Source organism: Trachurus trachurus, assembly GCF_905171665.1.
Source record: "Trachurus trachurus genome assembly, chromosome: 1".
NCBI lineage: Eukaryota > Metazoa > Chordata > Actinopteri > Carangiformes > Carangidae > Trachurus > Trachurus trachurus.
This window is the reverse complement of record NC_139891.1, coordinates 7,387,148-7,414,804: the sequence shown is the minus strand read 5'-3', so window position 1 is coordinate 7,414,804 and position 27,657 is coordinate 7,387,148. Positions and strand designations below refer to the sequence as shown.

The 27,657-nt window shown below is 42.3% G+C and overlaps 1 protein-coding gene across 4 annotated transcripts in view; it reads left to right on the top strand.

Moving 5' to 3' along the window:
* The window catches only part of add3a (adducin 3 (gamma) a), a 101,248-nt gene extending 74,817 nt beyond the window's left edge, over window positions 1–26,431 (top strand). Inside the window, exons 4-17 of one of the 4 annotated variants that reach the window (XM_083980693.1) lie at window positions 3,779–3,917; window positions 5,663–5,814; window positions 6,056–6,136; window positions 11,139–11,288; window positions 11,712–11,855; window positions 12,769–12,867; window positions 14,148–14,324; window positions 15,909–16,163; window positions 18,186–18,290; window positions 18,494–18,580; window positions 19,875–19,898; window positions 20,748–20,871; window positions 23,844–23,936; window positions 26,019–26,431. In XM_083980693.1, coding sequence (XP_083836819.1) covers window positions 3,779–3,917; window positions 5,663–5,814; window positions 6,056–6,136; window positions 11,139–11,288; window positions 11,712–11,855; window positions 12,769–12,867; window positions 14,148–14,324; window positions 15,909–16,163; window positions 18,186–18,290; window positions 18,494–18,580; window positions 19,875–19,898; window positions 20,748–20,871; window positions 23,844–23,936; window positions 26,019–26,269 — 1,881 coding nt within the window. In that variant the 3' untranslated portion in view covers window positions 26,270–26,431. The remainder of the gene's footprint in view (window positions 1–3,778; window positions 3,918–5,662; window positions 5,815–6,055; window positions 6,137–11,138; window positions 11,289–11,711; window positions 11,856–12,768; window positions 12,868–14,147; window positions 14,325–15,908; window positions 16,164–18,185; window positions 18,291–18,493; window positions 18,581–19,874; window positions 19,899–20,747; window positions 20,872–23,843; window positions 23,937–26,018) is intronic. The other 3 variants (XM_083980695.1, XM_083980694.1, XM_083980696.1) reach the window with 3 other exon arrangements.
* Window positions 26,432–27,657: the final 1,226 nt, after the last annotated feature.

Below are 27,657 nucleotides of genomic sequence, written 5' to 3'. Positions count from 1 at the left end.
TTGTGTTATTATTCCCTCCAGTAATGTTGCAAAATGACAGTTCAGTAACATCATCTGACTCCCTGTCTCCTGTCACACAACACACTTGACGTGTGATGTTATTTTCATTTGTGCAGATGTGGTGGTTTTGCCTAAATATTAATGATACAATCCACTTTAGGCCTGAGGATTAATCTGTTTTAGATGATGGGAATCAAATCCCTGCTGTCATAATCTTCTTGGGAAGCAGCAGATGCCTGCTAGAGAGAGAGAGGGTTGCTCTACAGTATGATCCTGCCACAGAATTATTTCATGTTTATATATATATTATGTTATATTATATTATATATATTTAATGTTAAAACAGAAGTAAGCGGAATATTTGTGTTAATATAAGTCTTAAATAGTTCTATCTTCCGACAGCAATCACTTCGTTTTTGGTCTGAAACACGTGTCTGTCAGTCACTCTGCTCTGCTGTAAGCCGAGGAGAAAACTTTCCTTGTATCCTACAACCTTTATCCAATGAGGAGAGAGAACGGCATAAAGGGGCGGTCCTCTCTGTGTGTGCAGCCAAGGGATGCGCGTGAATGTGGTGACGTAGCGACGAGGGCGGGGACTGCTAACTCCATCGGCTGACAGGAAGTTAGCCAAAACCACCGGATCGCTTACTTCTGCTTTAATGTTATATGTCCCTATTGAGCTTTTTTGAGTTTTTCCATAAGTTCACTGTTTCCGTTAACTCTTACTGCTTTCATAGCATCGTTGCTGTTGTTAGTGAAAAAGCTAGAATAAGCCAGCTACCCAGCACCAAATGCCGGTGCTGGTGACACAGTGGAGTGTCTGACAGCAGATACAGCCCTCAGCTGTAAGTGAAAACCAAAAAAATAATCAAGCTAGAGAGTAAATATTGGTTGACTTCAAATTAATGCTAATGATGTTTTGTGTCCACTGGTTGTGTAAATAGGCAACTAATAGCTAACAAGGTTGCTTTATTTACGTAAATATGACAGTGTTGCATGTAGTAACTCTGACCTCGAGGGGGAAAAGAAATAGGTTGAGACCTGATGGGACCTTGTTCATGTCGGTTGTCATTTGGTGACAGAAACCAGCGTCAAGCCAGCTGACCATGTCAGGCTCAGGGAAATCCTCCAGCACCGACCCAAAACAGAGACCTTTCTGGTAGAGTCGCACAGAATCCGCCTGAGCCCCGACTCCGTTCCACTGTGTCTGTGTGTGATGACCCAACAGTCTCTGAGGCACAAACATCCACAACAACAGCACCAACAAATGAAAAACAACAAAAAAAACCCTGACCCACCACCATCAGACATCCGCAACAGACCAGTTGCCAGAGCAACCTCGCCGTTAGCGGTGTAGGAATGTCTGGCTGGTGTTCAGAACCGGCGCTACACCGGGGGCTGTATGTGTCCTGACACGGAGGGTGGGGGGAGAGAGGGGTTGGGGTTGCTCCAGTTTGAACAACCCCCCCACATGGGCATAAAACCAAAGGACTCAACTCCATTTGTGTAACACTGTCCCATGGGATGACTCAAGGGGACGTGGGGGGCAGAGACGAGGGGAAGTTAAGTGTCGGAGATGCCTGTGTGCAGAGACACAGCTCTATTGGAGATATGTTGAGCGCTGGCATTAAGTAAAGGCATGAATATTCAATGTTGCCCTGTTAGTGTCATCACATGGAAACAGTGTCATGGCCTATTTTAGATTCCCACCAGGAAGTTGAAGCACCCAGCCTGTCAGAAACCGTTAACTCTGGCAACTTGATGAAGTGAAGCTGGGTTTCAGCTAAGACAAGGATTTGATTCTTTAAAGTGTAGTGAAAGATGAAAGATAAAAATAAAAAAAGAGGGACCAGATGGTGAAGACATCATTAAAATGTCCAGGAAAAAATATTGTCAACATTCAACTGTGAGTGAAGCAAAAGAAAGTCTCAGTCGGATGATTCATACAGACTTAAATTAGCAGAAAAAAAGAAGAGAAAACTAACTGTGCTCAGACTCTGAAGCAGCCTGTGCTGATCAGTCCTGGACATCAGTCATTGTTTTGCAGCAAAGGTTTCATTTCATGTGCAGGCAGTAAGTACAAATGAGTAATGGGTTGGCAGGTCTTTGTTATTACCATGGGACTTTAAAGACTTTTAACGTTATTATGAATCACAGCACAAGATATATTAAACAAGCGACAACCACAGCAATAACACTTCTCCTTCATGCTGTGTTGCCTTTGCAAACAGAGATGAGCATATGTGTGGTCAATGGACATGTTGTAGGCATACAGAATGATGCAGTGGAGGAAACCCCAGCTTTCATGTCTTAGCCGAAGGAGAAGATGAAAAGCAGAAAACAGAAAAGAGCACAGCTGTGTTGCTCCTGAGGCTCAGGGCTGAGGTTGTGGTCTTTTCTTGCATCTTTTCCTGTGACTGTTTCTATCAATTAAAGGCTCAGTATGACCTCAGAGTATTCAGTTCTAATGGTTATATATATATATATATATATATATATATATATATATATATATATATATATATATATATATATATATATATATATATATATATATATATTTTTTTTTTTTTTTTTTTTTTTTTTTTTTCCTGAAGTGAGTTCATTTCAAACTTTCAAACTGCTAAACTTTAGCCCAGGTGCGTTTTTGCACTGGGTTCATTGTGTATGGTACGTTTGTCTGTTTGGGGCCGCGGCTTTATAATCCTCTGTACTGGTCACAGCTTTAATTACTTTAGCCGGTAGAGAAAGGTGAGTGTGCCCCCTGAGAGGTTAACAACCTTATTAAGATTATCAGGAGCTATCCATACAGTATTACCGCAGCTGCTGCAGCCCGGCTCGGACTGGAGCTCTATGAATACAACATAGTTGCAGCAATTAGACAGGTCCGTGCTGAGAGTCCTTGATGCTGTATGTAAACTGAGAAGTCATGTGATTTCTATTTGAACATTTGATTTATGAGCTGCTTCAAGACGAGGAGCATTTTACTCTGCAGGAAGTGAGAATAATAAATCACACAGTATTTGATATGATGTAATGCATCCAGCTGTGTGTGTGTACATCTGGTCTTGCATAAGAGCATGTTAGCATGTAGCTATTGTATTGTGTCTGCAGGACTGAGCCGATGACTGAGGTCTGGGCCTGAGGATTAGCCACACACTCTCTCCCAGTCACTTCAAGTAGCCAATCATGATGCAGACTGCGAGCTAGTCAGACAGCCAGTCCTGACTCAGCTTCTTGTGCTGACAGCCTATCGTGGTCCGGCTTCATGGAGCCCTTTAAGGACAATTCAGATTGACACCCGGGGAGCAAGTCTAATCTGTGATTAACACGTCTCTTTACTCCCACTCCTCCTGTCTCTCTGGATGTTCCCACATCTTTATACTCATGTCATCCACTTGTCACCACAAATCCTTTGCCCTCAACAGCCCCCCTACTCTTATCTCTCCCACCATCATCTCTCATCCTTTTACATGTGAGTTCAAGAGAGTTGAAGCTCAATGAACCACTTTTTAAAAGTTTTAATGCCTAGCTCTCAAAGGCTTGATCTTCATGTATGGCACACAGATGTTGATGGTTTTCAGGCTCGAGAACATTCTTTAAACACCATAAAATGAATAATATACTGCACTTCTTGGTGTTGACAAAACTGCTTTGCTTTCCCAGGGCATTGTGGGAAATCCAGGGGTTGTAGTTGTAGTTTCTGACACGTTGTCAGTCTCAGTGTCATGTTATTTTCTCTGTCTTAACTCTCTGACTCTCTCGTCTTTTCCCTCAGGCCTTCAAAGAAGAGTTGGAAAGTCTGATCCAGGAGCAGCAGCGGAAGGGAAACAACCCCACCGGCCTGCTTGCGCTCAGACAGATCGCTGACTTCTTCATGGCCAGCTCAGTGGCGGGCTTCAACACCTCCCCCCTCAGTGAGTACACGCAGTGCTGGCTAGAGCCCGTTACCCCCGGCGACCAGACACTGACATTTAGCAGGACATGCCACCCTTGCCCAGGGTGTAGCCACTTTGAACTGTGCTGAAAAACAAAAAAAGAGAGGAGTTCCATGTGCAAACTTGAGCTTTGTGCACTTAAGGGCATAAATACGACCCAACCCCCAAACTCCGGAAGAGCCGTGCATTTTTCTCTAGGTTTTGATCCTCCGTGAATCCTGTCCAGGAGTCCATATGTGAAGTCTGCTTCCAATCAGAGCGCTGGAATGCACAGCTAATACTGAATTACATGTCAGAGGCAATATGGCAGTTCAGTGCAGCTATTTCTTTAAATACTCACTGATCAGGCCTAACGAGGTGTGGCAGTAAACAAATTTTCAAAGGATGAAGTGTTGCTAACAACATCTCGGTGTGTTCATTAATAATCTGTTTGATATGAAGCCAAATGTGTCCGATATAGTACTTCATTAGATAAAAATCCAGATGTTGCACAGGGGTCCCTGTGTGGTAATCACTGATTCTACTAGGAGTCCCAGTGTAACTGAAACACACATTATGTAGCCTAACCTCTGCTCCGATGGGGCCTCTCAATTAAATCAATAACAACAGATGGAGTTGGATAACATCATGAAATAGTATCGTGGGAGTTGTTGTCTTCACCGCCGTGACCACAAGCTCGGATTCCAGTTTGGATTCCTTCAGTGTCAGTTGTTCAGGAAATCAGTCAGACTATACAGTAACTGGTAAAACTAAAACGATTTCACAGTTAAAGGGATAGTTCACCCAAAATTCTAATTTCACTCATTATCTACCCACCCTCATGTCGACTAAGGGCTGGGAGAAGTCCTCCGTTCCTTCTCTGAGTTACGGGGGGGGGGTCCGCGCAGCAGTATTTGTCCATATAATGATTGTGAATGGGGCTCACTTTTCTTCGTCCAAAAAGACACACCAAAAAACATCCAAATACCTCCATAGTGCTCGTCTGTAATGTCCCTCTTGTATTGAAGCCCCGACATGAGAAATTGTTACGAAAAAAAAAAAAGTCTATGTTTTAAGCTTGTTTATAGCGGAAGCTCCCAGTGTCTCAGTTCACTGCTCTTCCTGTGTCAGTGCAAATTTGCACTGACCGGCGGAACAATTTCTCATGTCGGGGCTTTAATACAAGAGGGACATTACAGACGAGCAGTATGGAGGTATTTGGATGTTTTTTGGTGTGTCTTTTTGGACGAAGAAAAGTGAGCCCCATTCACAACCATTATATGGACAAATACTGCTGCGCGGACCCCCCCGTAACTCAGAGAAGGCACGGAGGACTCTGAAAATTCGTCCAGCCCTTAGTCGACATGAGGGTGAGTAGATAATGAGTGAAATTTGAATTTTGGGTGAACTATCCCTTAAAAGTCAGTGTTTCGACATGAGATGTCAGGGGAGGGACGGGAGTTGAGCCCGCTGCTACACTTTGGTTCATAAGTTATCAGAATCAAAACAAACATTCACACGTTTTCTTCCTTTTTTTTACCAGCAGATAACATAACATAGTTAGGTGAATTAAAGGCCATAAAACAGAATGGTTAACCAACATCTGGGATAATGTAATTACAGAACTCAAAAACACATAGGACTAGTCTCATATAGATATACTACATTAACAACACTACATTTTTAAGTATTATCAGTTTTTACCTCTCATTTTTACTCTAATCCTTCTTCCTAACTTTTCCCAGGTTTGGGGATGGTCACACCCATCAACGACATGTACGGAGTGGAATCCACCACGATGGTGAAAGGCGAGAAGCTCACACGCTGTAAACTTGCCAGCCTCTACAGACTGGTAGACCTGTTCAGCTGGGCGCACTTTGCCAACTCTTACATCACAGTAAGTCATCAAAGGATTAAAGAGTGTTGACAGCTGAGATTTATGAAAACATAGTTGGAGGATATGTTGATTGATTCAAGATTCACAGGTAGTTTCAATATTTGTTGAGTAGAGAGAGTTGGGTCAGTGTTTAGAGAAGACATTTTCAAAAACAGCTGATCCTCACCTGCATCAGTTGCTATTTTGCTTGAATCTGAAATTCCATCAGAGAAAGACGTGATTTGACCTTTTCATCTCTTAGGGCCGGGTCAGTAAAGAGCAAGACCACATCCTCATCATCCCCAGAGGTCTGTCATTCGCCGAGGCATCTGCATCAAACCTGGTAAGAAAAACCGAGCTGCTGTGGACCACTGCCAGTGTAGATACTTACCATTAGAAATGTAATTTTATTAAGGTAGGACAACAAAGACATTTGCAGATAAAGTGAAGTAATTTCACTTGACTGGATAGAAAAATATAATCATTTCATTTAGGTAGAAGTTCTAACAAGTGAATTTCAGAATTGGGAAATTAAGAAAAATGAGACTGACATTTTAATTTCGTTTCATCTTGGTCCAACCTGAGAATTGAAACACAAAGAAGCACACAGACCTTTTAGAAATGGATTTTCTTGCTTGGCTTGGTTAGGTTAAAACAAATGAAATGGCTTTTAATGTCCGTCTGTGTCAGTGTCCTTGTTTGCCAACAGCAGCACTCGGTGTATTAAGGTTTTGGCCTTCAGAGGAGAGTGCTAATGCTCGTCCACTTTACTTAATCAGCCATCTACTTCCTTCAATTTACTTCCTTGAATTGAATACAGGATACATGAAGCATCAAACTACAACATCTCTCCCTTTGTCTTTGTCTCTCTGTACATGGTATTTCACATGTATTGACATTAGTCCGACTGCACCGTACCTGCTCTCTGCTTTCTGCTTCCCTGAAACAAGTCAGCAAATATCGTGGGTGGCTCAGGTTGTTTGTCTCTCTAGTTTCGGTTCAAAGACTGCACATGTTGTCACAATGCTGAGCATGCCGTGCCGGTAGATATCTAATTATTTGTTGCCAGCCCAGTTTTGTCTGCTTCATATTTAAACTCAGTTTCTATATGTTTGTTTGTTTTCCCCTTTCATTTGGTCATTTTGTTTAAGTTTCACCCAAATGTCAATTTCTGCTTATTCTAATTTGTCATATTCAAAAATATGAAAAGATCAAATCAATAACGTTTACCTTTTTTTTTTTTTTTTTGTTTTACCATGTATCAATATTGAACAGTTTCAGAACCATGTCATAAATAGTATAAGAAATACACAAAATAACAATATGTGTATGTTAGTAACAACATTAAACTGAGACATGTGCTAAGTATGATTGACCAGCCACATACATATATATGGCTCCGTTTCCAATAACACAAAGTGCATCAATATTATTCTGTTCATCAAGCCAGCATGTGTGTTTTTAAGATACATTCATGGGCACATATAAACTTAGGTATGATCCATGAAATCAGAGATGGAAAAATGAAAAACATGAAATGGCACTAAAGATAATACAACATTTCCCTGTGTATTATTTAAATGTTCTTCATGCTTTTCATTGATATTTGATATTCAAGCATTTTTATTTTCACCCACTGGTAACTCTGGTACTGTATTACAAAGGTTTACATGAAAGTCTTTTAACATTTGAATCATGTATTCATATCTAATCAAATATTCCGATTTCCGATATGGTCTTTTTCTCATTTCTGTTCCGTTTGCCTTGGTTTCCATCTGTCACATTTCTGTCCTCGGCACCTGTGCAAACACACATACAGTACATACACACACCTGTGCTGCAGGTGTTGGTCTGATACTGGTGCAGTAGCTAAACTGTGGACAGATTTCACTGTTTGACAGGTGCCTGATAACAAAATGTGTTCCTAACTTTTATCATAGGGAACATAGCTTCTTTCATAAGTTACAATACAAACAGAAAACTCCCCCCAAAAGGGGAAATAAAGAGCAGAAAACCTCATGTCTGGGGAAAAAAGCATAAAAAACTGTGGCAATACTGTAAATCCAAACAGCTTTTATCATGGGTACATAAACATAATTGCTACATTTCTAGCTTTTAATATTTATTTGTTCAACATCTTCTCTCAAGTTTACTGCCATAAAAAACATAATTTCAGTGGTTAGCTACCTCTTATTCTCTATTTTATTGTCAGACACAAGCACTGTAACATGGTTCACTCAAAATCTGTATAAAGTATAAAATGCTGTGTTACCACTGAACTCTGAAATCTTTTAGCTATGTTACTGAAGCACCTTGTGTCGATGGGGATGGTCTAAATACTACAAACTATGTTCAGCTGTTTCAACTAAAATGCTCTTGCACTAGTCTTTAAAACATAGTCAAACATACTGTAGCCCCAGGCTAATAGCTCAAAGTGAAGCTTTGCTTACGGAAACTTAAAGTACAAATTATGCAACAGAATGTCAAACAGATACAGGGTCATCATTAGACATGTAAAGCAACATTATATAAAACTGAGCATTTACATTTTTGCATCTAGGCCATGTCTTTTCTCTGTTGTGGTGTAAGTAATGACCACAATGCTGCAGTTGCTGAGAGAATGTAGTTTATGTAGATCTTTTACATCTGAATGTGTTTTAATGTCCGTCTGTCAGTGCTGTGTTTCCCTGCTTCTCTCTTCCTCTTCCTCTTCCCTCGGCCTGTTGTGTTTGAGTGTTCTCTGTAGTTACTGTACATGGCTGAGGCGGGGCCAGTGTTTAGAGAAGCAAACAGATTGATTAAGAGTCATCCAGAATAAAGAGCATTCAAGGTTGTGCTGGGGTTCGGCTGGCTGGGTGGGGGCTTGAGCATCAGAGGAAAGCCTGTAGCGCAGTTAGCTTTGGTCAGTTTCCATCTGCCTCTCCCTCTCTGCGTCTGCATTGGAGCTCTGAGGTGAAGGCGGGGTCGTTTGAGTTCGCCGGAGAAATTCACAGTTCAATCCATCTCTGTGCTTGTGGTTTGTTTCAATTTAATTTGATGTCACTGCAGACTTTCACAGAGAGTTTATGGCTCTGAATAATCTGAGGAGTGACAGAGACTGACTGTGTGTCAGAAGTTCAGAAGTCAAGCTGTTCGATGTGAATTATCCCTGAAGGAATTCAGGGATTTCATGTTCCAGGTTTCAGCTGCCAACATACCTTCCTCAGGCCCCACTCGCCCCCCCCCCAATTTACGGTGGGCTTTTTTTAACAATTCTTATCACTTACTTGACATCTGAGCCACATTTCAGATTCTTCCTGACACGTCCTTTGGCATGTTCTTCAGACGGGCCCCTCAGCTGTATAGTAGGGCTGTTTGACAGACAGGCTGCTGCAGAGGGGGGGAGGGGGATGGGGGGGGGGCAGCAGGTTTTTGAAGGACGTGACAGGGTGAACCGACACTGTACTGGACATGTGATGTAACCCAATCAATGCTTGATCATCTGACAGCTGGCTGCGACAAAGATGGCGGTAGTTAGTAACGCTCGGCCGGTGCCATTCACTTTCCTCTGCTGAGCCAACGATCAATAGACAAGTCATTCATCTGTTAAAAGGCCCAGACATGTCTGAGGATTTTCAGCCTGAGTTCACCCAGAGATCATCAACAAGTTGTGAGCCCCACCCCCTTTTTATCAATGTTTTCAATACTCTGTGGAAAGAATTTTTGCTCTGGCTCGTTACGTGTTGTGTTCAGTGCTCATTTGGAGGTCCATGGGAGGTTAGAGCCAGTTATCCCAGCTGACATCGGGTGAGGGCGGGGTGCACCGCCAACACCAACAACACACACACTCACATTCAGACCTACGGGCTGTTTAGAGTCACCAGTCAACCTAGTGCACACATCTTTGGAACGTGGAAGCTGGAGAACCAGGAAGAACATGCAAACTACCTCGTGCTGCTAATTTTGAGGTGTCAACAAATAATACGTTTGTGGTGTTTCAGGAAGGAAACTGAACATTAAGTGGTCAGAACAAAATCTGATGCTCAATCATAACCATAATAAAACTGAGGATTGGCAGAGTGTTGTTAATCATTATTCTGGACTTAAAATCAAGTTTGTCATGTATATGTGAATATTTCTGTATAAAATGACAATTAACAAAAAAAAAGGGAAATCAATAAGTATAAAAATCTATTAGCTTCCCTTCAGGAAAGGACTTTTTTAACTGACATTGATGAGATTCAGAGATATTAAGAGGAAAGGCACTGTATATTTTCCTTAAAATGCAGTTTTTTATATTATATTTTATTATATATTATAGTATATTATTTATATTTAACCTTAATGAGTTTTTGCTGCACCAGTTATTTGGAATCTGCTTTAAAAGTTTCTCCTGGAACAGTTGGTCAGTTTGTCTTGAGGAGCAAAGTGCAGCAAAAATGCAGCAGCAGCAGCAGCAGCAGCACAGTACAGGCGCCACTGACCCGGGTGCATTTTATCAGCCTCAGACGACATGATGGATGCCCTTTCCTGTTGCGATAGCAGCACACACTTGGACCCAGTATAGTGAAAGAGAAATGTGAGCTTGTAGGTTCTGGTTTGTATCACAGAACAACATGTGGTTACAGTGATGGCAATTTTGTACAAGGTCCGAGGCAAAGCTAGGATTTCTGTTTGTTATTAGATTTTTACTGCGCGGCCTGACATCTGCACTCGGTTTTGTTGTTGCTCTTCGCTCTGATTTTATGCCTCGGTCTCTCTGTCCAGTTAACTGTCTCTTTCTTCTCTCTTTCTCTCCAGTCATCCAGCTCTCTAGCTCTATTCCCCTCTGTGGCTCTTCCCTCCTGTCATGTAATCTAATAACTCCTAACTGGCTGGTAATGAAGTTGGCATAGTAAAGGACATGATGTCCACTCTATGACTGCATTATGTTTCCTGGTAATGTTCCAATTCATTTCCTGCAGAGGGGTGGACAGAGAGAAGGAATCATTGATAATCTGATTTCCGTCATCACGTGCATTGGTTTTGAGTTATAATGATGTCTTCCTAGGTGACGTTGGAGGGTTATTATCTGTGTGTGTCTTTAAGGATGTGGATCTGGTTATGTGTCAGTCTCTGGATGGGCTTTAATGCCTGGGTATATTTAATTACCGTGATCCAGGCATGGTTAGTTTTAGCTCTCAGGAGAGCTGTCTGAATGATGCTGCTGTCAAACTTTCAACAAGCTTGAACAGCTTTTGTTTGAGTGTCTTTGCAGCATTTTAGAAAAAAAAAGAGGTTTGAGGAAAAAAAAAAACAGCCCCAGATCCAAATCAGAAATCCTTGAAGGGTCCACTGACTTTAGTCTCCTCTCTTCGTTTCCCCAGGTGAAGGTCAACATCCTCGGGGACGTGATCGAGCAAGGCTCCACCAACCTGAGGATCGACCCCGCAGGGTTCAGCCCCCACGCTGCCATCTACTCCATGCGTCCAGACATACGCTGCATCATACATGTGCACACTCCTGCCACGGCTGCTGTAAGTTCACCTCACACAAGGCAGCAGGGTTCAGAGCTGTGAAAAGTCACCACCCTGATGAATCTGAGGCTCCTTTTTTTTTTATTGCTGATCCTCATGTCAGATATTGCATTTTGAGATGAGCTCTTTCAGGGAGGTGTTGAAATTTGATTGGTGCCATTATATCACCGAAAAAGACTTTGACATCACTACTGAAAGGGAATACTCATCCATAAGTAGACACTGTCATGGGAAGTGTTTCGATAAAATTCCTTATGACAACAAAGAGGCTTGTCTCTGCATCATCAGAGAAGTGCAGCTTTCAAAGAAACAACCAAGAGAAATGTCAGCTGCAGACTCAGCATGAATGAATGAAACAGTTGGAATACCTTTCTTATCTCTCATGTCTTTGCTGCTTTCCTCTCACCTCTCTGGTACTTTTAGGTGTCATCTATGAAGTGTGGCATCCTGCCCATTTCCCAGGAGGCGCTGATCCTGGGGGACATCGCCTACTACAACTACCAGGGCAGCCTGGACGACCAGGAGGAGCGCAGAGAGCTGCAGAAAGCCCTGGGACCAACAGCAAAGGTAAGAAAGTGCCGAGCGAGGTGTTCCTGCTCATCATTCTTAAAGGAACAGTTCAACATTCTTTCTTGTCAAGTGCTAGATACAATGTTTGATACAATTGTAATAGCTGGATGTTCAATATGAAGCTACAGCTTTATCTGTGCATAGTGTACACAGGAGGAAACGGCAACAATCTGCACCTTAGTGCCTGTAAAAAACCTCAGAAGTCGATTTATACAAAAGCCAAAGTGTAAAAACAAGGAGTTACGTACTTGGATATTTCTTGGGTCGGCATGGTGACTTCTTTAATATGAGATGGGTTGTTAGTTGAAGTATCAACAATAGCAAAATATTTTTTTTATCCAAAAAGCTCAGGGTGTAGGCAAAACATATGAAAGGAAGTGAACCTTTCAGAGCACTTATAGGACAATCGAGTCAATATTTGGAAGTAAAATTAATGAAGGTAAGGGTGCGCCCACATCTTGTCCTCACAGCTACGAAAGAGAAATGATCTAATTATCAGGGTGTGGTGTATTTTGAACAGGGAATAGTAGCAAGACAGTCAAACCAGCACATCCTGTTGAAATGTCTGTGCTGTGTTTGGGTTACCTTATTCACCTCCTTATTTTTACCCCTGCATGTGCTTGGCCACGTGAGCTTCTTGCACTCGGCTTGTTCTGAGATCATCAGTGATGAGCAGAATTTAAATTGGCAAAAATTCAAGGAATTTAAGGGAATTTCCACCGGTCGGTCCGTGGCCAGGTTCTGCTGCTGCAATCAAGTGGCCCAGCCCTTGTTGATACAAGGAATCAGATGTTTACTTATTAAATAAAAGGCTTGCCACAAAGGTGTCCAGTTGTATTAAACACAAGTTCAACAAATAGGCCTCTTAGTTTCTTAACAGTGTTTCATGATGTATGTGTGTGTGTTGTAGGTTTTGGTGCTGAGGAATCATGGCATGGTTGCCCTTGGAGAGACCATTGAAGAGGCCTTTCACTACATCTACAATGCCCAGTACGCCTGTGAAATCCAGGTAGGCACACACACACACACACCACACACTCACACACTTACACACTTACACACCCAGCTGCTGCTGTTTTGGGCACCCAGCACATTCCAGCACCACTCACTCGTTCACATGAATCAAACTGCCGGGCGGCAGCTTGTCCTCTAAATCTAATCTCTCTGCAGCCGCTGTCACATTTCCCCACTCTGACTTTTTCAACAATGCCCTATAAGTCATAATCTCTTGCCATGTGGACAATGTTGGATAAACACAGTCCTACAAACAGGCTATTAGGAGGTTGATGAAGGGAGTAAAAGGCTGATGTGTTGTTGTTGACGTCGGTCCAAAAGCAGCATTTAGTGAGGGGTGTTGCTCTTCCCTTGTTTTATTGAGTCAGTTAAAAAGCTCAAAGGGGAAACATGTTAGAGAGGTTTTCAGCAGGTCTAGACCAGAAGGGAGGCTGGCTGTTTATTCAGCAATTATCATTAGCTAATATTAATATTTCACATTCATATTCAGTGTGTAATATTTGAACGTCTTAGCCAATAAGGCACACAGGCTGTCATCTGTAGTCCCAGGTTGTCATGTGAAGTATTCAATAGATTTGAAAAAAGAAACAACAGTTGCAGCTACACCTGAACACAACATGGTGTCACCGAGTTAGAATAGTTATCTTGAAATATAGTTAAAAAATGAAATTTGGCATCACTGCAGATGAAGAGAATGATACTGAATGCAATGTTTCTACCAGCAGAGAGATAGTTGACAGACTTTTAAACATGATACAGAATGAAACATATGAGCTGAGAGATGTTGGGACATTCACAGTGTGAAAGTGATTTCTCTGATGTCTCACTGTTGGATTCTTGTGTGTCTTTGTGTTTCACTTGTAAATACGGTGGGTTTTAGAGATGTTGTTGTGTCCCCCCGCTGTAACAGGCATACCAAATCTCCTGATTGACTCTCCCCGGTCAAGCAAAAGAAAACATTAATCCATCCTGCAAAGCCCCAGCTTAATTTCTATAAATAAATCTCCCCCAACCATGTTTGTGTATGGCGTGTACTATATATTCCATGGTGCTGTGGTAGCTTTAGATTGAGGGGTATTTCATTTAGGTTTTACAAAATGACATCTTACTAGTGCCAGGAGGATAATACTTCCCTCCTACATGTTGTCATCTTGGGTGGATGGTCTGATGCCACAGATGTCTGATGATTCAAAAGGCCTTTGTGTGTATTCTGTGCTGTAAAGCCATCAGTCTGCATCACGTGCTTGTCCCACTGTCTCTGCTCTGTGGGTTTAGGTGAACGCCATCTCCTGTGCTGGCGGCGTAGACAACCTGATCGTGCTGGACCAGGAGAAATACAAATCCCGAGTGTTCGCCGTGGCCACAGCGCAGGCTGTCAACATGGGGGCCCAGTACAAGTGGAAGGTCGGGGAGCTGGAGTTTGAGTCTCTGATGAGGATGCTGGACAACCTGGTGAGGCCACACACACAGAAAAAAAAGGCAACATGTACACTGTATATCAGCTTCAGGCCCATTCAATGACAAAACATTACATGAACGCATAGCTGTTTCATCATTGTGCAAATAAATCATATAAAGATAAGGGCACTCGCTATGCACATCGTGGCTTTACTGATAGAACCGTGATTAACTACATGGTTTCACATTCACAGAGTTGCTTGACATTTATTTGTCCACCACTGATAAAAACTATTAGTGATGCAATCTGTAGGTGTTTTATAGGGCTGGTTTCAGACATTCCTCTGGTCAGTTTTACATTTCAGTCTGCTTCCATTGTGGATGGACAGAGTTAGAAAAACAGCGCCACCTACAGAAATCTAAAAGTCACTTGCAGAAAATGAAATCAAAGCAAAAATAGTGGGTGTTTGTTAAACTGGCAAATGTTATTTAAACAGACTGCAGATGGAGAGACTCATTTTTAAAAAGACACAATTTGTAACTAGGTGGTGAAGGATGAGAAGAGAAAGATTAAAACTTAGTTTGCTCACCACCACAGAGAGCAGCTGTACCACTTCAGTGTGGGGGGATTTGGTGAAGTTTACCCTTCTCGTCTTTCTGTCTGAGCTTCTGATAGCCTCCCTCTTCCTTGCGTCTCCGTTTCTGTCTCCTCTTCTCACCTCTGTCTTCCTACACTTTCTATCTTTCTCCCTGTTTCCCTCTCTTCCCCCTCACTTCTTTTGCTGTCTCCCCTCTCCATGAATCATCGCTTCCCATCCGGCCGAGACTCTGAACAGCTTGCCTCTGTGCCTCCCCTCCTCTCTTCTCTCACACCTCATAAACATAGCATTTGTATCAGATAAGCTCTGGTTTTCCGTACCAGACCCAGACCCAGTGATGAGAACGACGCTGTGTCTCCTTTGACAGCGAGCACAGATACGCAGCAGCACGCTTCCTGCCGTGAATGTGCAGAAATGTGTGAATGTAAAGCAGGATTCTGCAGGAAAAGAGCAGGCCAGCTCAGATGACTGCTTCCAGAAACATAAAAAAAAAAGGGTGATGAATTCAAGTGGAAAGGTCAACTTTGACCGTGGAGCTGAAATGAAAACAGAGAGGAGAAAAAAGAAAGAGAACGGAACTCCGCTGTCAAATCGAGTGTGAGGAGAAATGTGTGAGAAACAAGTCGGACCATGTGAGAGGACAGCAACAGAGACGAGAGAAGAAATGATGAGGATAAAGAGGAGAGGGGGCAAAAGAGAGAGAGAGGGGGTCAGGCAGGAAATGACTCTCAGTCCTCGGAGCTGCCAGAAACCATGCGGTCACAGCGCTGTTTCTGTCTTTCCTTTTCCATTTACTGAGCGTGAGACTGGCAGCTCACCCAGCATCACAGGAAGGAACGGCCGCAGAGCAGGACTCGTCTCTGTACAGCCAGAACATGAAAAATAGGATTTAAAATCATATGAGCTGCAATGAACTGAAGTTGTAACAGAAACATACAACCTGTATAAACTAATGAATGAACTTTGTGTGAATTTTGATGGTTTTTGTTTCCTTCAGGTTGACAAACAGTCTTGTGTGATCTTGTTTTTCCTGCCGTAGGGCTACAGGACAGGTTACGCCTACAGGCATCCCATCATCCGGGAGAAGCCAAGGCACAAGAGCGAGGTGGAGATCCCCGCCACCGTCACAGCCTTTATGTTCGAGGAGGACGGGGACAGCGCCACGCGGCTGCCCTTCAAGTTCCTGCAGCAGCGGCAGCAGAGGGAGAAGACGCGCTGGCTCAACTCCCCTAACAGCTACACCAAGGTCAGCGTGGAGGGAGCAGAGGAGCGCTACAACAGCCGGACAACCACGGTAAGCTGTGTGTGTGTGTGTGTGTGTGTGAATGCGCCAAATATGAATGATTCCTGTTTTTACTGGGATTTTCAGACATTTCCTGACATAAGGACATGAAACTCAGACGGACATTCTTTTGAAAGTGTTAAAGGGATAGTTCAGCCAAAATTGAAATTCATTAAAATCATTATCTCCTCCCCCTCATGTCGACTAAGGGCTGGGAGAAGTTTCAGAGTCCTCCGTGGCTTCCGTGGAGTCTCGGCGTAGCAGTGCATGTCCATATAACGGTTGCAAATGGATACGAACTGTCTTCGTAACAAAAAGACACACCAAAAAACATCAAAATACCTCCATGCTGCTCGTATGTAATGTCCGTCTTGTATTGAAGCCCAGAAATGCAAAATTGTCCCGAAAAAAAATTAAATAAGTCTATATTTCAAGCTTGTTTGTAGTGGAAATTTGACGAACCGGGAAGAGGAGCTTCGAGAAGCTTCCGCTACAAAACGAGCTTGAAATAAAAAGACTTATTTAATTTTTTCGGGACAATTTCTCATGTCGGGGCTTCAATACAAGACGGACATTACATACGAGCAGCATGGAGGTATTTGGATGTTTTTTGGTGTGTCTTTTTGTTATGAAGACAGTTGGTATCCATTTGCAACCGTTATATGGACATGCACTGCCACACCGAGACCCCCTGTAACTCAGAGAAGCCACGGAGGACTCTGAAACTTCTCCCAGCCCTTAGTCCACATGAGGGTGAGTAGATAATGAGTGAAATTTCAATTTTGGGTGAACTATCCCTTTAAAACATGGTGTCTATTTGTGCGTTACCATGTGAATTTGCATTCATGTAGTAAAGCTCAAAGTGTAGGCTACGTCAAGGCCTAAAATGTCATCCAGTTAATGTGCAGTCTGAGTCTGTGTACAGTGCTGGGATTGATGCTTCCCTAGTATTATAAACTTGGTACTAGATCGCCATCTACAGGCTGAATGATGTTATTTACCTCTGAGACATTGAGCTTGGTCACTTGACAGTGATTCAAACCTTTATAGGATCTCTATAGTGATATACTGACACCATGTCGGCCCCCTAGATTTTTTATCCCTTGTAATGGTGACTGTTCATTGTAACCCATGTGTTTATATCATAGACTGTAAAAAATTATATTTATATTTATATTAGAAATATGTATATTAGTTAGATTGAAGGATAGATACAGTATGTTACTATCCAGCAATAAATAGAGGGTGAAATGATGTCCGTGATTGATGCCCGTGTATACTGTGTATACTTGTAATAATAGCGCAAATGTGATTAAAGGGATAGTTCACCCAAAATTCAAATTTCACTCATTATCTACTCACCCTCATGTCGACTAAGAGCTGTGAGAAGTTTCAGAGTCTACCGTCCCATCTCTGAGTTACGGGGGTCCGCACAGCAGTATTTGTCCATATAATGGTTGTCAATGGATACCAACATTCTTCGTCCAAAAAGACACACCAAAAAACATCCAAATACCTCCATACTGCTCGTCTGTAATGTCCCTCTTGTATTGAAGCCCCGACATGAGAAATTGTTCCGCCGGTCAGTGCAAATCACGCGAGATTTGCACTGACACAGGAAGAGCAGTGAACTGAGACACTGGGAGCTTCCGCTACAAACAAGCTTAAAATATAGACTTATTTCATTTTTTTCGGAACAATTTCTCATGTCGGGGCTTCAATACAAGAGGGACATTACAGACGAGCTGTGTGGAGGTATTTGGATGTTTTTTGGTGTGTCTTTTTGGACGAAGAAAGTTGGTATCCATTGACAACCATTATATGGACAAATACTGCTGTGCGGACCCCCCGTAACTCAGAGAAGGCACGGAAGACTCTGACAATTCTCACAGCTCTTAGTTGACATGAGGGTGAGAAATTTTAATTTTGGGTGAACTATCCCTTTAAATGCAATATTGACGATACAGTTTTTATATATTCTTAAAGTGCACATGAGTAGGAAGTTTTGATCTCACCTGTTTTCCTCTTCTACAGTGGATGAAGGCAGAGGAGACAGGAACCCCGATCCGGATCGAGGACCCCAATCAGTTTGTCCCTCTCAACACAGACCCCAGTGAGGTGCTGCTGAAGAGGAACAAGGTGAGTCTGACTCCTCCCTTTCAATCAGCATCACACCTGACATGTAACAGTTGTAGCGGTTAGCGCACATGAGTTGCTTGATCATCATCATGGTGAGAATCTGAAAGGGTGAATGTTCTCGTGTAAACGTAGTTTTAAATCAGAGTCATTGTTGGTGTTTCCCACCTCCTGATAACATCATTGTGTGTTTTCTCCTGCTACAGATCAGAGAGCAGAACCGGTTTGATGTGATGTCGTCAGGTCCTCGCTCCCAGCACCTGGCAGGCATCCCTGTTGATGAACCACGACGGGTGAGAATGAACCCTCAGTATGGATTCACATATGTACAGTACAATATAAAAATACAAAATATCCAAACTGAGTAGAACTTCAGCAGCTAGAAGCTACCTCCGGTTTATTTGGTAACCAGGGTTCGATGACAAAAGTCTGAAGGAAACACAAAATAGCTGTTGATCATAATGCAGTTCAGACAGATCCGTTCAGTTATATATATAGAAAAAAACGTAATTGTCAAACTGCAGTCAGATATTTATCATGAGTTTAGATGTATTTTATTAGTTTGTAAATTTCATAACACATATCCCAAAAAGGTCTGTTTACGGACGCATAGTCAAACCACCTGCTGTAGCCTACTGAATAGTATCACTTTACTGAGCAGTAACGCAGTGTGTTTTCTATTATCCTGGCTGATTAGATATCTGCTCATGTTGCAGTTTTGCTCAGAGTGACTGAACTTTGTGAAGTAGAATAAGGTGATGAATCGGCAAAACAAGTGTTGCCTATAAACAGCCACAGAGACATGAGATCTGAGGCCTGTATCATGAAGTAGGATTTGATATTATCAAAGTAACTGCAGGTTTAAGCCTGAGTTTTCAGTCCCATACTAATTACCTGGGTAAATCGCCATGGTAAATCATAACCTGTCAACAGGCAAACTACTGACTGAGTGAAAAACCGAGTCGTCATTCCTACAGGATCCTGTAGGGAACAAAAGACTTTACAATTGAGTGGTGAACAATAACACATGGTAGATATTTTTATGTTGAATTGTGTTTCTGTGTGAGTCAACACATGCCCACTCTCGTTTTAAAACAGCTCTTTTTATAAATAGAGGGAGGGCTTATAAAATTACATAACCACATAATAAATAACATAATGGTAGATCAATTAAAACTCTTAAATCCCGACAGGTTTCATGACAGCTTCAATCCCTTTACTTTTATTCCATCACTTCAGGTCAGAATAATAATATAATAATATTTAATATGATATATTATAGTCCTTTATTCCTGCATCTGACAGGTATGTAATGATTTATTACTTATAACCAGCTTCACAGAAACACCTGTGTGTGGTTCCATTATCAGCTTCCTCGGTTGTTCAGCAGATGTCACTGTCACTTTAATGACTGCTCTTGACCACTAGGGGGACCACTGTTAACATTATGCTAAGGCAGAATGGATCATGTTGACAGCCACACTTAGAAATGAATAAAGAGAGAAAATAACAAACAGATAGGAAAGGTCAACTCAAAAATCTCATCTAGACATTTTAATGTTGACCGTTTGGTGTCTTGTCTTGAAGGATCAGGTGCAGATAAAAGTTCTGGTAAATATCCACAAGTGTTTTCTAATTGTTCCTGTTTGCAGTGGTCTTTTTTTTTTTTTTTTCTCACTCTCTTGTATTTTGTGGATTTTATTTGACACCTTTTTGCCTGCACAGAACAGAAAACACTGCATGTGTTTATCAGAGTTGTGTTCTCAGATTGACACGTGTTGTTTGTACGTTTGACAAATTTGCTCCTCCTCCGTTGTTCTCATGTGAGTCGCTGAAGTGTGGTGGTGTGTTGAGACAGAGACAGGCCCTGGGACATTATCGTTACACACAAATCATTGTTTTGTTTGCATTTGTGTCACTTGTTTTGTGGGTGTGATGATCCTCTTATGTAATGTTAATTGCATTCGTTTGTGTGTAATGCATTTGCTTTGTTCATTTTCTCCAGTCTGCTGTAAAGATGTTTGGGTTTTCAGACTAATTGGATGAGAAACTCAGCGTAGAGCTGGTGATTAGATGTGTTCTTTGTGATGTGGTCCACACTTGTTTTACTTTAATATGAGCAGAGTTTTACTGTCCCCCCTCAGATGCAGTGGGGGTACAAGTGTGTACATAATTTTTAATACCTTTTTTGTGTGTATATGTCGGTGTTTGAGTATCTAGGCTACATTAGAAAGAGAGACGTTTTAGTGTGTGCATGCATTTATGCACTATCGGGTTCATCTGTTTGTGTGTATGGTTGTGTGCCTTGTTTTTTTTGCATGTGCCTCCAGACTGTCTTTGTGTGAGTGTGTGTGTGTGTGTGTGTGTGTGTGTGTGTGTGTGTGTGTGTGTGTGTGTGTGTGTGTGTGTGTGTGTGTGTGTGTGCTCCCATGCTCACCCCTCTCCCCGTCTCCTCCCCAGCCATACGTGCCCACAGAGGAGGAGCAGATGGCTCCCCTGCCTCCCAACCCCTTCGGTGAGCTGTCAGAGAAGGAGCTGGAGGAGTACCGCAAGAACGTGGAGAGGAGGCAACTGGGCCTCAGTGGTAAGACACACAAATACACACATGTAAACAAACGTGGAAACTCGCACACACACGGTTCATATGTGCATGAACACTCGCGTGTGGATTAACTGAACTCATTGATGTTCAATCTGCAAATGCTGCAGGAGCCCAGTCACACTGAGAGACATATGGACTACACACACACACACACACACACAGTGACATGTGCTCAAAGCCAATGTCGTCCGGTGTCAGCAGCGAACAGCTCTACTAGTCTGAATGTTAATTTTGCTACAACATAATCACCAGGCTTCATAAAAACCTGATCAATAATCAATCTGTAAAGTAGAATTTGAAAGCAGCCAACATGAGATTGAGTCATTAAGAGAGTGTGTCTCACTAGATTTGAGTGAGCAGCAGATCTTTGCCATCTTCAAACATGTGTCCTTTCAGTTTGGGCAGTTTGGATTAGAGCACAACTTGATGTATCAGCAGGGTCAATATTATTAGTCCGTACAGTATGTCCTTGATATAGCTGTTGGCAGAAAGGAGTTGCACTGCAGTTAATTGTTTTCTTGGCAGCAATATTGTAAAATATATGAAATCTTATAGTGCTGTAATGTATTTTTTTTATAAATGATATATGTATTTTTAAAACATATTATAGTTATTTCCAATAGTTCATGTTGAGTTTGTTTTTCAAAAATGATGGTTGTTGATGTCTGTGACCATTTAGGTTAAAACACTCAACTATAGAATCAACTTCTCCTGACACACACAGCATCTTCATCGTTTAATTAGATATTTCATTTCTTAGGTGAAAGGACTTTGAACTGTAAAAACAGACACAACCCTCACAGCCAGATAACAGCAATGTTCCACTGAAGCCCGTTAACATTGTTAACAAGCACCATCTGATGATGTGAAGCGTTCAAAATCGGCTAAAACAGATTTCAAGCTGAGCTTTAACTAAATCAGGTTTTCTAAAAAAAAAAAAAAAAAAAAAAAAAAAACGTGTTCTTTGTTCACAAATCTGTGCCTGGTCCCACTCCTCAAACCTTGACAAAGAAAACATCCACGTAATCCAGGATCTATAAATGCTGTCACCTTAGCAGCAGTCCCATGGGTATTCCCATATTATAACATACTGCCTGGAGTTTCACACACACACACACACACACACACATCTACATATGAGTACATTTCAACAGGGGGAGGTTTCCACATAGGCTCCATTGACGTCGTCATCTGCGTTAACCTTAAAGATCACACAGACTCACACAGGGCAGTCGATGCTAATCATATTAGTCCTCTGTCCCACTGCCTTTCAGAGAGGCAGAGGAGAAATCAATAGTGAACAGATAGTGAAGGGGGTTGTCCACCAGTCCTCGCTCGGCTCCTGCCACGTTGGACTTCATCAACATGTGTGTATGTGTGTGTGTGTGTGTGCGTGCATCAGCATGCACATGTGTCCATACGTGTTTATGGAGTGGTTGATGTGCTTACGAAATATTGCTGAAGAAGTGCCAATGTGTGTGTGTGTGTGTGTGTGTGTGTGTGTGTGAGTGAGAGGGCCGGTGTGACTAAGATGGCAGACCGAACAGACAGCAGGTCTTCTCACCCGCCACATGAGCGGAGCCTGTTGCTATGACACTGTTGCCCCCACAGCCCCATGAATCCCCGGTGACCAATCTGGATGCAAGCTGGAGACCGTCTGGAAAGGCCTGATACATGCCTGGGCCACACAAACACACACACACACACAGAGACTGATATCTTTAACCTGTGATTAGTAGTGTCCAATACATTCCCTTTATTCACAAAATAAATGAAATTGTATGAATTTTTAACATTAAATAACTGAACTGATTTGCATATGGTACAGTATCTGTATATAGTGTAGCTGTCAGTAGTGTAAGTGATTAGAACTGCTTTAGTAATATTCATATGATGATGAGGCTCATGCAGCACATCTCTCAAAAAATTACCAACATCTACTGAATTCCTAAAATTTCAACTTTTTGCGTGCTTTTTATCTGTCCCCGTCATATACACACACCATATGAGCACTTTCACTGCACAGACCGGGCTGTTATGTAATCACGTTCTATATGCTGTGCATGAAGGAGTTGTGATGTCTGAAACATCTCAGCCAACTGAATGTGTAACCCTCAATGTGCTAATCAATGTGTTAAAGTGATAAGGGAACGGCATTCATTTACACTATTTAATCTCTAAAACTAATGAAGCTACTAATCACTACATTTACAGAAGTTATCCAAAGCTGCTGCTGTGAAACGGTTTTGATCATGTAGGAAATACAATGAGCCTAGGGCTCAATGAGTTCTTCCTGCATTAGCCAGAAGCCATAATGTGTGCCCATTGAGATTTCAGAAACTGATCACAAAAGGGAAACAAAACAAACCTTCCCTTAGTAGAGAAAGGAAATGAAGGGCATTAAAAGAGTTTATTTTTAGGCCCGATTATGGATGAAAATGTCACTCAGAGTTGACCTTACTCATCAAGATAACATCTGGGTGATTGTGTTGATATAAAATCCGCAATATTATGAAAACAGAAGTGGTAACATCTACTCTAAAATCTCTTCCTAAAAGGTATTAAACTATTTTATTTTGCAGGTTGTGTATTAGCATGTTGAAGGAGGATATACCGGCCGGTCAGGGGATCAAAGCCGCGGGGCCGGAAGTCACTTTGTTACATGTTACAGTGCATTGGGGGGTGGGGGGGGTGGGGGGGTCTGACAATCAACAGACAGGGATTTGGGAAATTTTGTGGAAAAGCAGCTGTGCATGGCCTGATTCTAACATGTGTGTTACCACTAATCTCTGGAACCCCACCCCCACCCTCCACTCCCTCACCCCTTTCTGACCCATCATCCCAAATCCTTCATCACCCCCTCTCATCCCACTCACCCTGCTGTCATCCCACTACTTCAATCCTGCAATCCTCTCATCCCCCACCTACCCCCCGTCCTCCCTCACCCCCTGCAGATGGCGAGCACGAGCTAACCTCCGACGACGGCTCCACTCTCTCTCAGTCTCTGTCTCTCACACAGTCTCCGCAAAGCACTCCAGCTAAAGAAGGTATCACTCACTCACTCACAGAGAGACAGAGACACCTTCTCTTCACTGCTACGCTGTGTGTCTTTAAGATCTGATGTGTGTGCATGAGAGTCTAAGTTTAACTGAATGAAATGAAATTAACAAAGACAACCGTGTGCGATGACATAACCACTGACCCGTGCTACAACTTTGTTCAGCACTAATTGTTTTTCATGTAAAATCTCAACATTTATATCAGTGAAACTCAATCAACGTCCTGTCCTCTACACCCAAAGGCCTCTTTTGTCCCTGTTCCAAAATACTGTTAGTGGTGTTGTTTATGAAAGCACAAACCAAAATAATGAAGCACAGGTTCATATATTTGGATTCACGTCTTATATTCCTAAGAGCCGGTGGTTTCTACACAATTCAGAACAACATTAAGTTGTGAAACTCTCCTTGTTGCCACAAAGTGCAATTTTAGAGCTGAGAGCCCAACATTAGCCTGTGAGAGTGGTATTGATGATGAGGACGATAGCACCTTACCTGGATCCTTTGCCTCTCTCAGGTCAAATGTGAAATTTGAGTCTGTACCATGATTTCTCTGTATTAAAGGGATATTTCACCCAAAATTCAAATTTCTCATTATCTACTCCCCCCTGCCCATGCCCATTAAGGGCTGGGAGAAGTTTCAGACTCCTCCGTGCCTTCTCGGAGTTACAGCGGGGCTCCGTGCAGCACTGCATGTCCATATGACGGTTGCGAACGGACACCACTTTTCTTCGTCCAAAAGGACACACCAAAAAACATCCAAATACCTCCACACAGCTTATCTGTAATGTCCCTCTTGTATTGAAGCCCCAACATAAGAAATTGTTCAAGCTTGTTTGTAGCGGAAGCTCCTCTTCCTGGTCCGTCCAAATCTCGCGCGATTTGCGCCGGCGTCAGCACTTTTTGGTGTGTCTTTTTGGACGAAGAAAAGTGGCGTTCGCAACCGTCATATGGACATGCAGTGCTGCACGGAGCCCCCCTGTAACTCCGAGAAGGCACGGAGGAGTCTGAAACTTCTCCCCGCCCTTAGTCCACATAAGGGTGAGTAGATAGTGAGCAATTTGAATTTTGGGTGAACTATCCCTTTAAGGTATTGCCTGTTGCTGCCACTGGGAACTATTTCTCTAGTGCAGCATCAGCGTTTCACACAGAGATGATTGTGTCTTTGACATTTGAAGCTAGTTGGTGTTTCTCCAAGAATGACAAAGATCATAGCGGCCTCTTTACAAGTTATAAATAATGACACTATGAGGTGGACTTCCTGTCAGCTTCCCTCTAGCAGAAACACGCAAAACCGCACAATGAGTAAAAATTAACCTACGACAGCGCACAGGCTCAGGCCACCACAAATCAGGTCAGTCATTGGACAGGACGTGTGCTTTTTAGCTAAGATGAAAATAACCTGGGTAACATAATGCCGCTGCCCTGCATTTTCTCTGAAATCTCAATTTGCAGCCCAGAGAAAGGGATGTGACACTAGTAGGCCTGCTTGTGAACAGCCATTAAGGAAGTGGGTGTGATCTGCTGTTCAAAGCCCTATTTTTTTTTTTTTTTACAAAGTGAAAGCAGGACAGACTCTCTGGGCTATCGGGTCACTGGGGTTTTACAGGGAGATATTATGAAATATGTAGAGCACGGGGACAGTGTGTCTCCGTGTGAGCAGGAGTTCAACACAGTTCAAATGGGATTGGTTCGTCAGGGACAGCAGGTCTCACATTAGAGGAACATTCAGCCGTAACACTTGTAAGATTTGATCTGGCCCACGTCCATGTCCCTTTAGTCTCGCTACATCCTTCCCATCCTTTATGCTGAACAAATCAAATTCTGCTAGATTTACTTTCAGTGTCTTTTTTTCATGCAAATATTTGATTAGAAAAATGGCATCGACTTCTTTGTAAAATCAAGACTGATGACTAAATTATTCATTGTTCCACAAAATGATAACTGAGTACGCTCCTTATTTCTTCCTAGTGTTGATCACTATGAACTGTAAGCCACATGATTGTTTATTTATTGCCGCTGCTGTAGTTGCTGTCTCCACCTAACCTGCGTCTCTTCCGCTCCGTCCCTCAGAGAACCACACGGGCCTGCTGAACGGCAAAGACAACCACGGAGACGCGGACGAGGAGCTGTCCAAGCGCGTCAGCCAGCTGACCACCAGCATCGAGAGCGTGGAGATCACGGTGCGCTCCGGCGAGAAGATCGAGGAGGCGCTGTCCCCCGAGAGCTCGCCCTCCAAGTCTCCCAACACCAAGAAGAAGAAGAAGTTCCGCACCCCGTCCTTCCTGAAGAAGAACAAAAAGAAAGAGAAGACAGAGGCCTGAGATTAAAGGAGCAGCAGAGCCGAGGCAGGCAGGAAAAGCGTCTGCATAGAAGAAGAAAGAGGGGGCGGCAGCCACCTTTTCTGTTTAATGTCTGTGTTTTTATTTTGTCTCCGTTTTCAATGTCCTTTTATGTTTTTAATTTTATTTGATTTTTTTTTTTTTTAACAAAAGGTTTTAATGTACAAACGGCAGATGAAAGGATTACCGAAAAAAAAAAAGATTTGATTTGTAACGATAAGAATGTTTGGGGTGGGTATTTGGGTCCACAAATTCAAACTGCAGCAGATGTGGGGTGACTTATTCAGTGTTGAGTATCTACACACCTGATCACCTATGCAGTGCTCGAACAGGGCTCCTTGGAAGACCTGAAGTGTCATTTGAGGCCATTTAGATCCTGAATAACTGGCTCCTCCTGTGTCGTTTCCCAGGCTGAGAACAGAACTTGAAACCACATGGCGTGTTTTCCTGCTTCAGAATCCAATTTTATGAAATGATTGGATTGCAAACTGAGTGTTGTAAAACTGCACACGTTAAAACTAAACCTCTTATTTTTCTGTCAAGGCTTCCTGGTCTTTTAAAGTTTTGTTCATACATCCCGGTCACCTGACTTTGCATCTGGAACCGAGAGGCCACATGGAATTTGAAGTCACACTGGAAAGGGTTTGTGTTGATTTATTTACTGTGAGAGAAGTTTTTTCTCTCCGCCTCGCTCGCTTTCACTCTTCAAGCTTCTTTAGGCTTCTGATACAAACCTTCTCTTCAGCTGATTGTGGTTGAACTGCAGATGAGTTAAGGGTTTATCAGACTGGACTAGACAGTCAGGATGAAGGCTGGGCAGCCTATCAGAGCTTAGTTGACACGATCTCAAAGAGCTGTCGACCCACTCAAAATATTTATGTAGCATTTTCCTTCCTTTTCTTCATCTCAGTGTTTTTGCCAAACTAAATGAAAGAATGGAAAAAAACAATCTCATTTTAGTAAAGCGTCACTTTTTGTGTCTGGTTTGTCATCTCATGAAATTATTCTTTTTTTCTTTTTTTTTTTATTGAACACAGATTTGGTATTAGTCGACTCTGTTTTGTACTCATTTCTAAGCTTTTACAGAGAATACAGATGTTACGCATGTTTTCTCTTTTTGCAAGAAGTGAATTTTCATGGCTGACTATGTTCTGTAGTGATGCCTGATTGGTCAAATTATATTCTAATCCTCAGAGTACGCAAATTTACTATATAGTACATGAAAACTGGATATGTTGGCTATAGATTTTTTAACTATATATTTTTTATTTTATTGTGCTGCACTTTCCTTGTGGTATATAACACATTTTAGTTGCAGGTGGTTTCACCAGTGAAGGAGATTGTGAAGTACTTTGGTAAAAGTTGTGCAA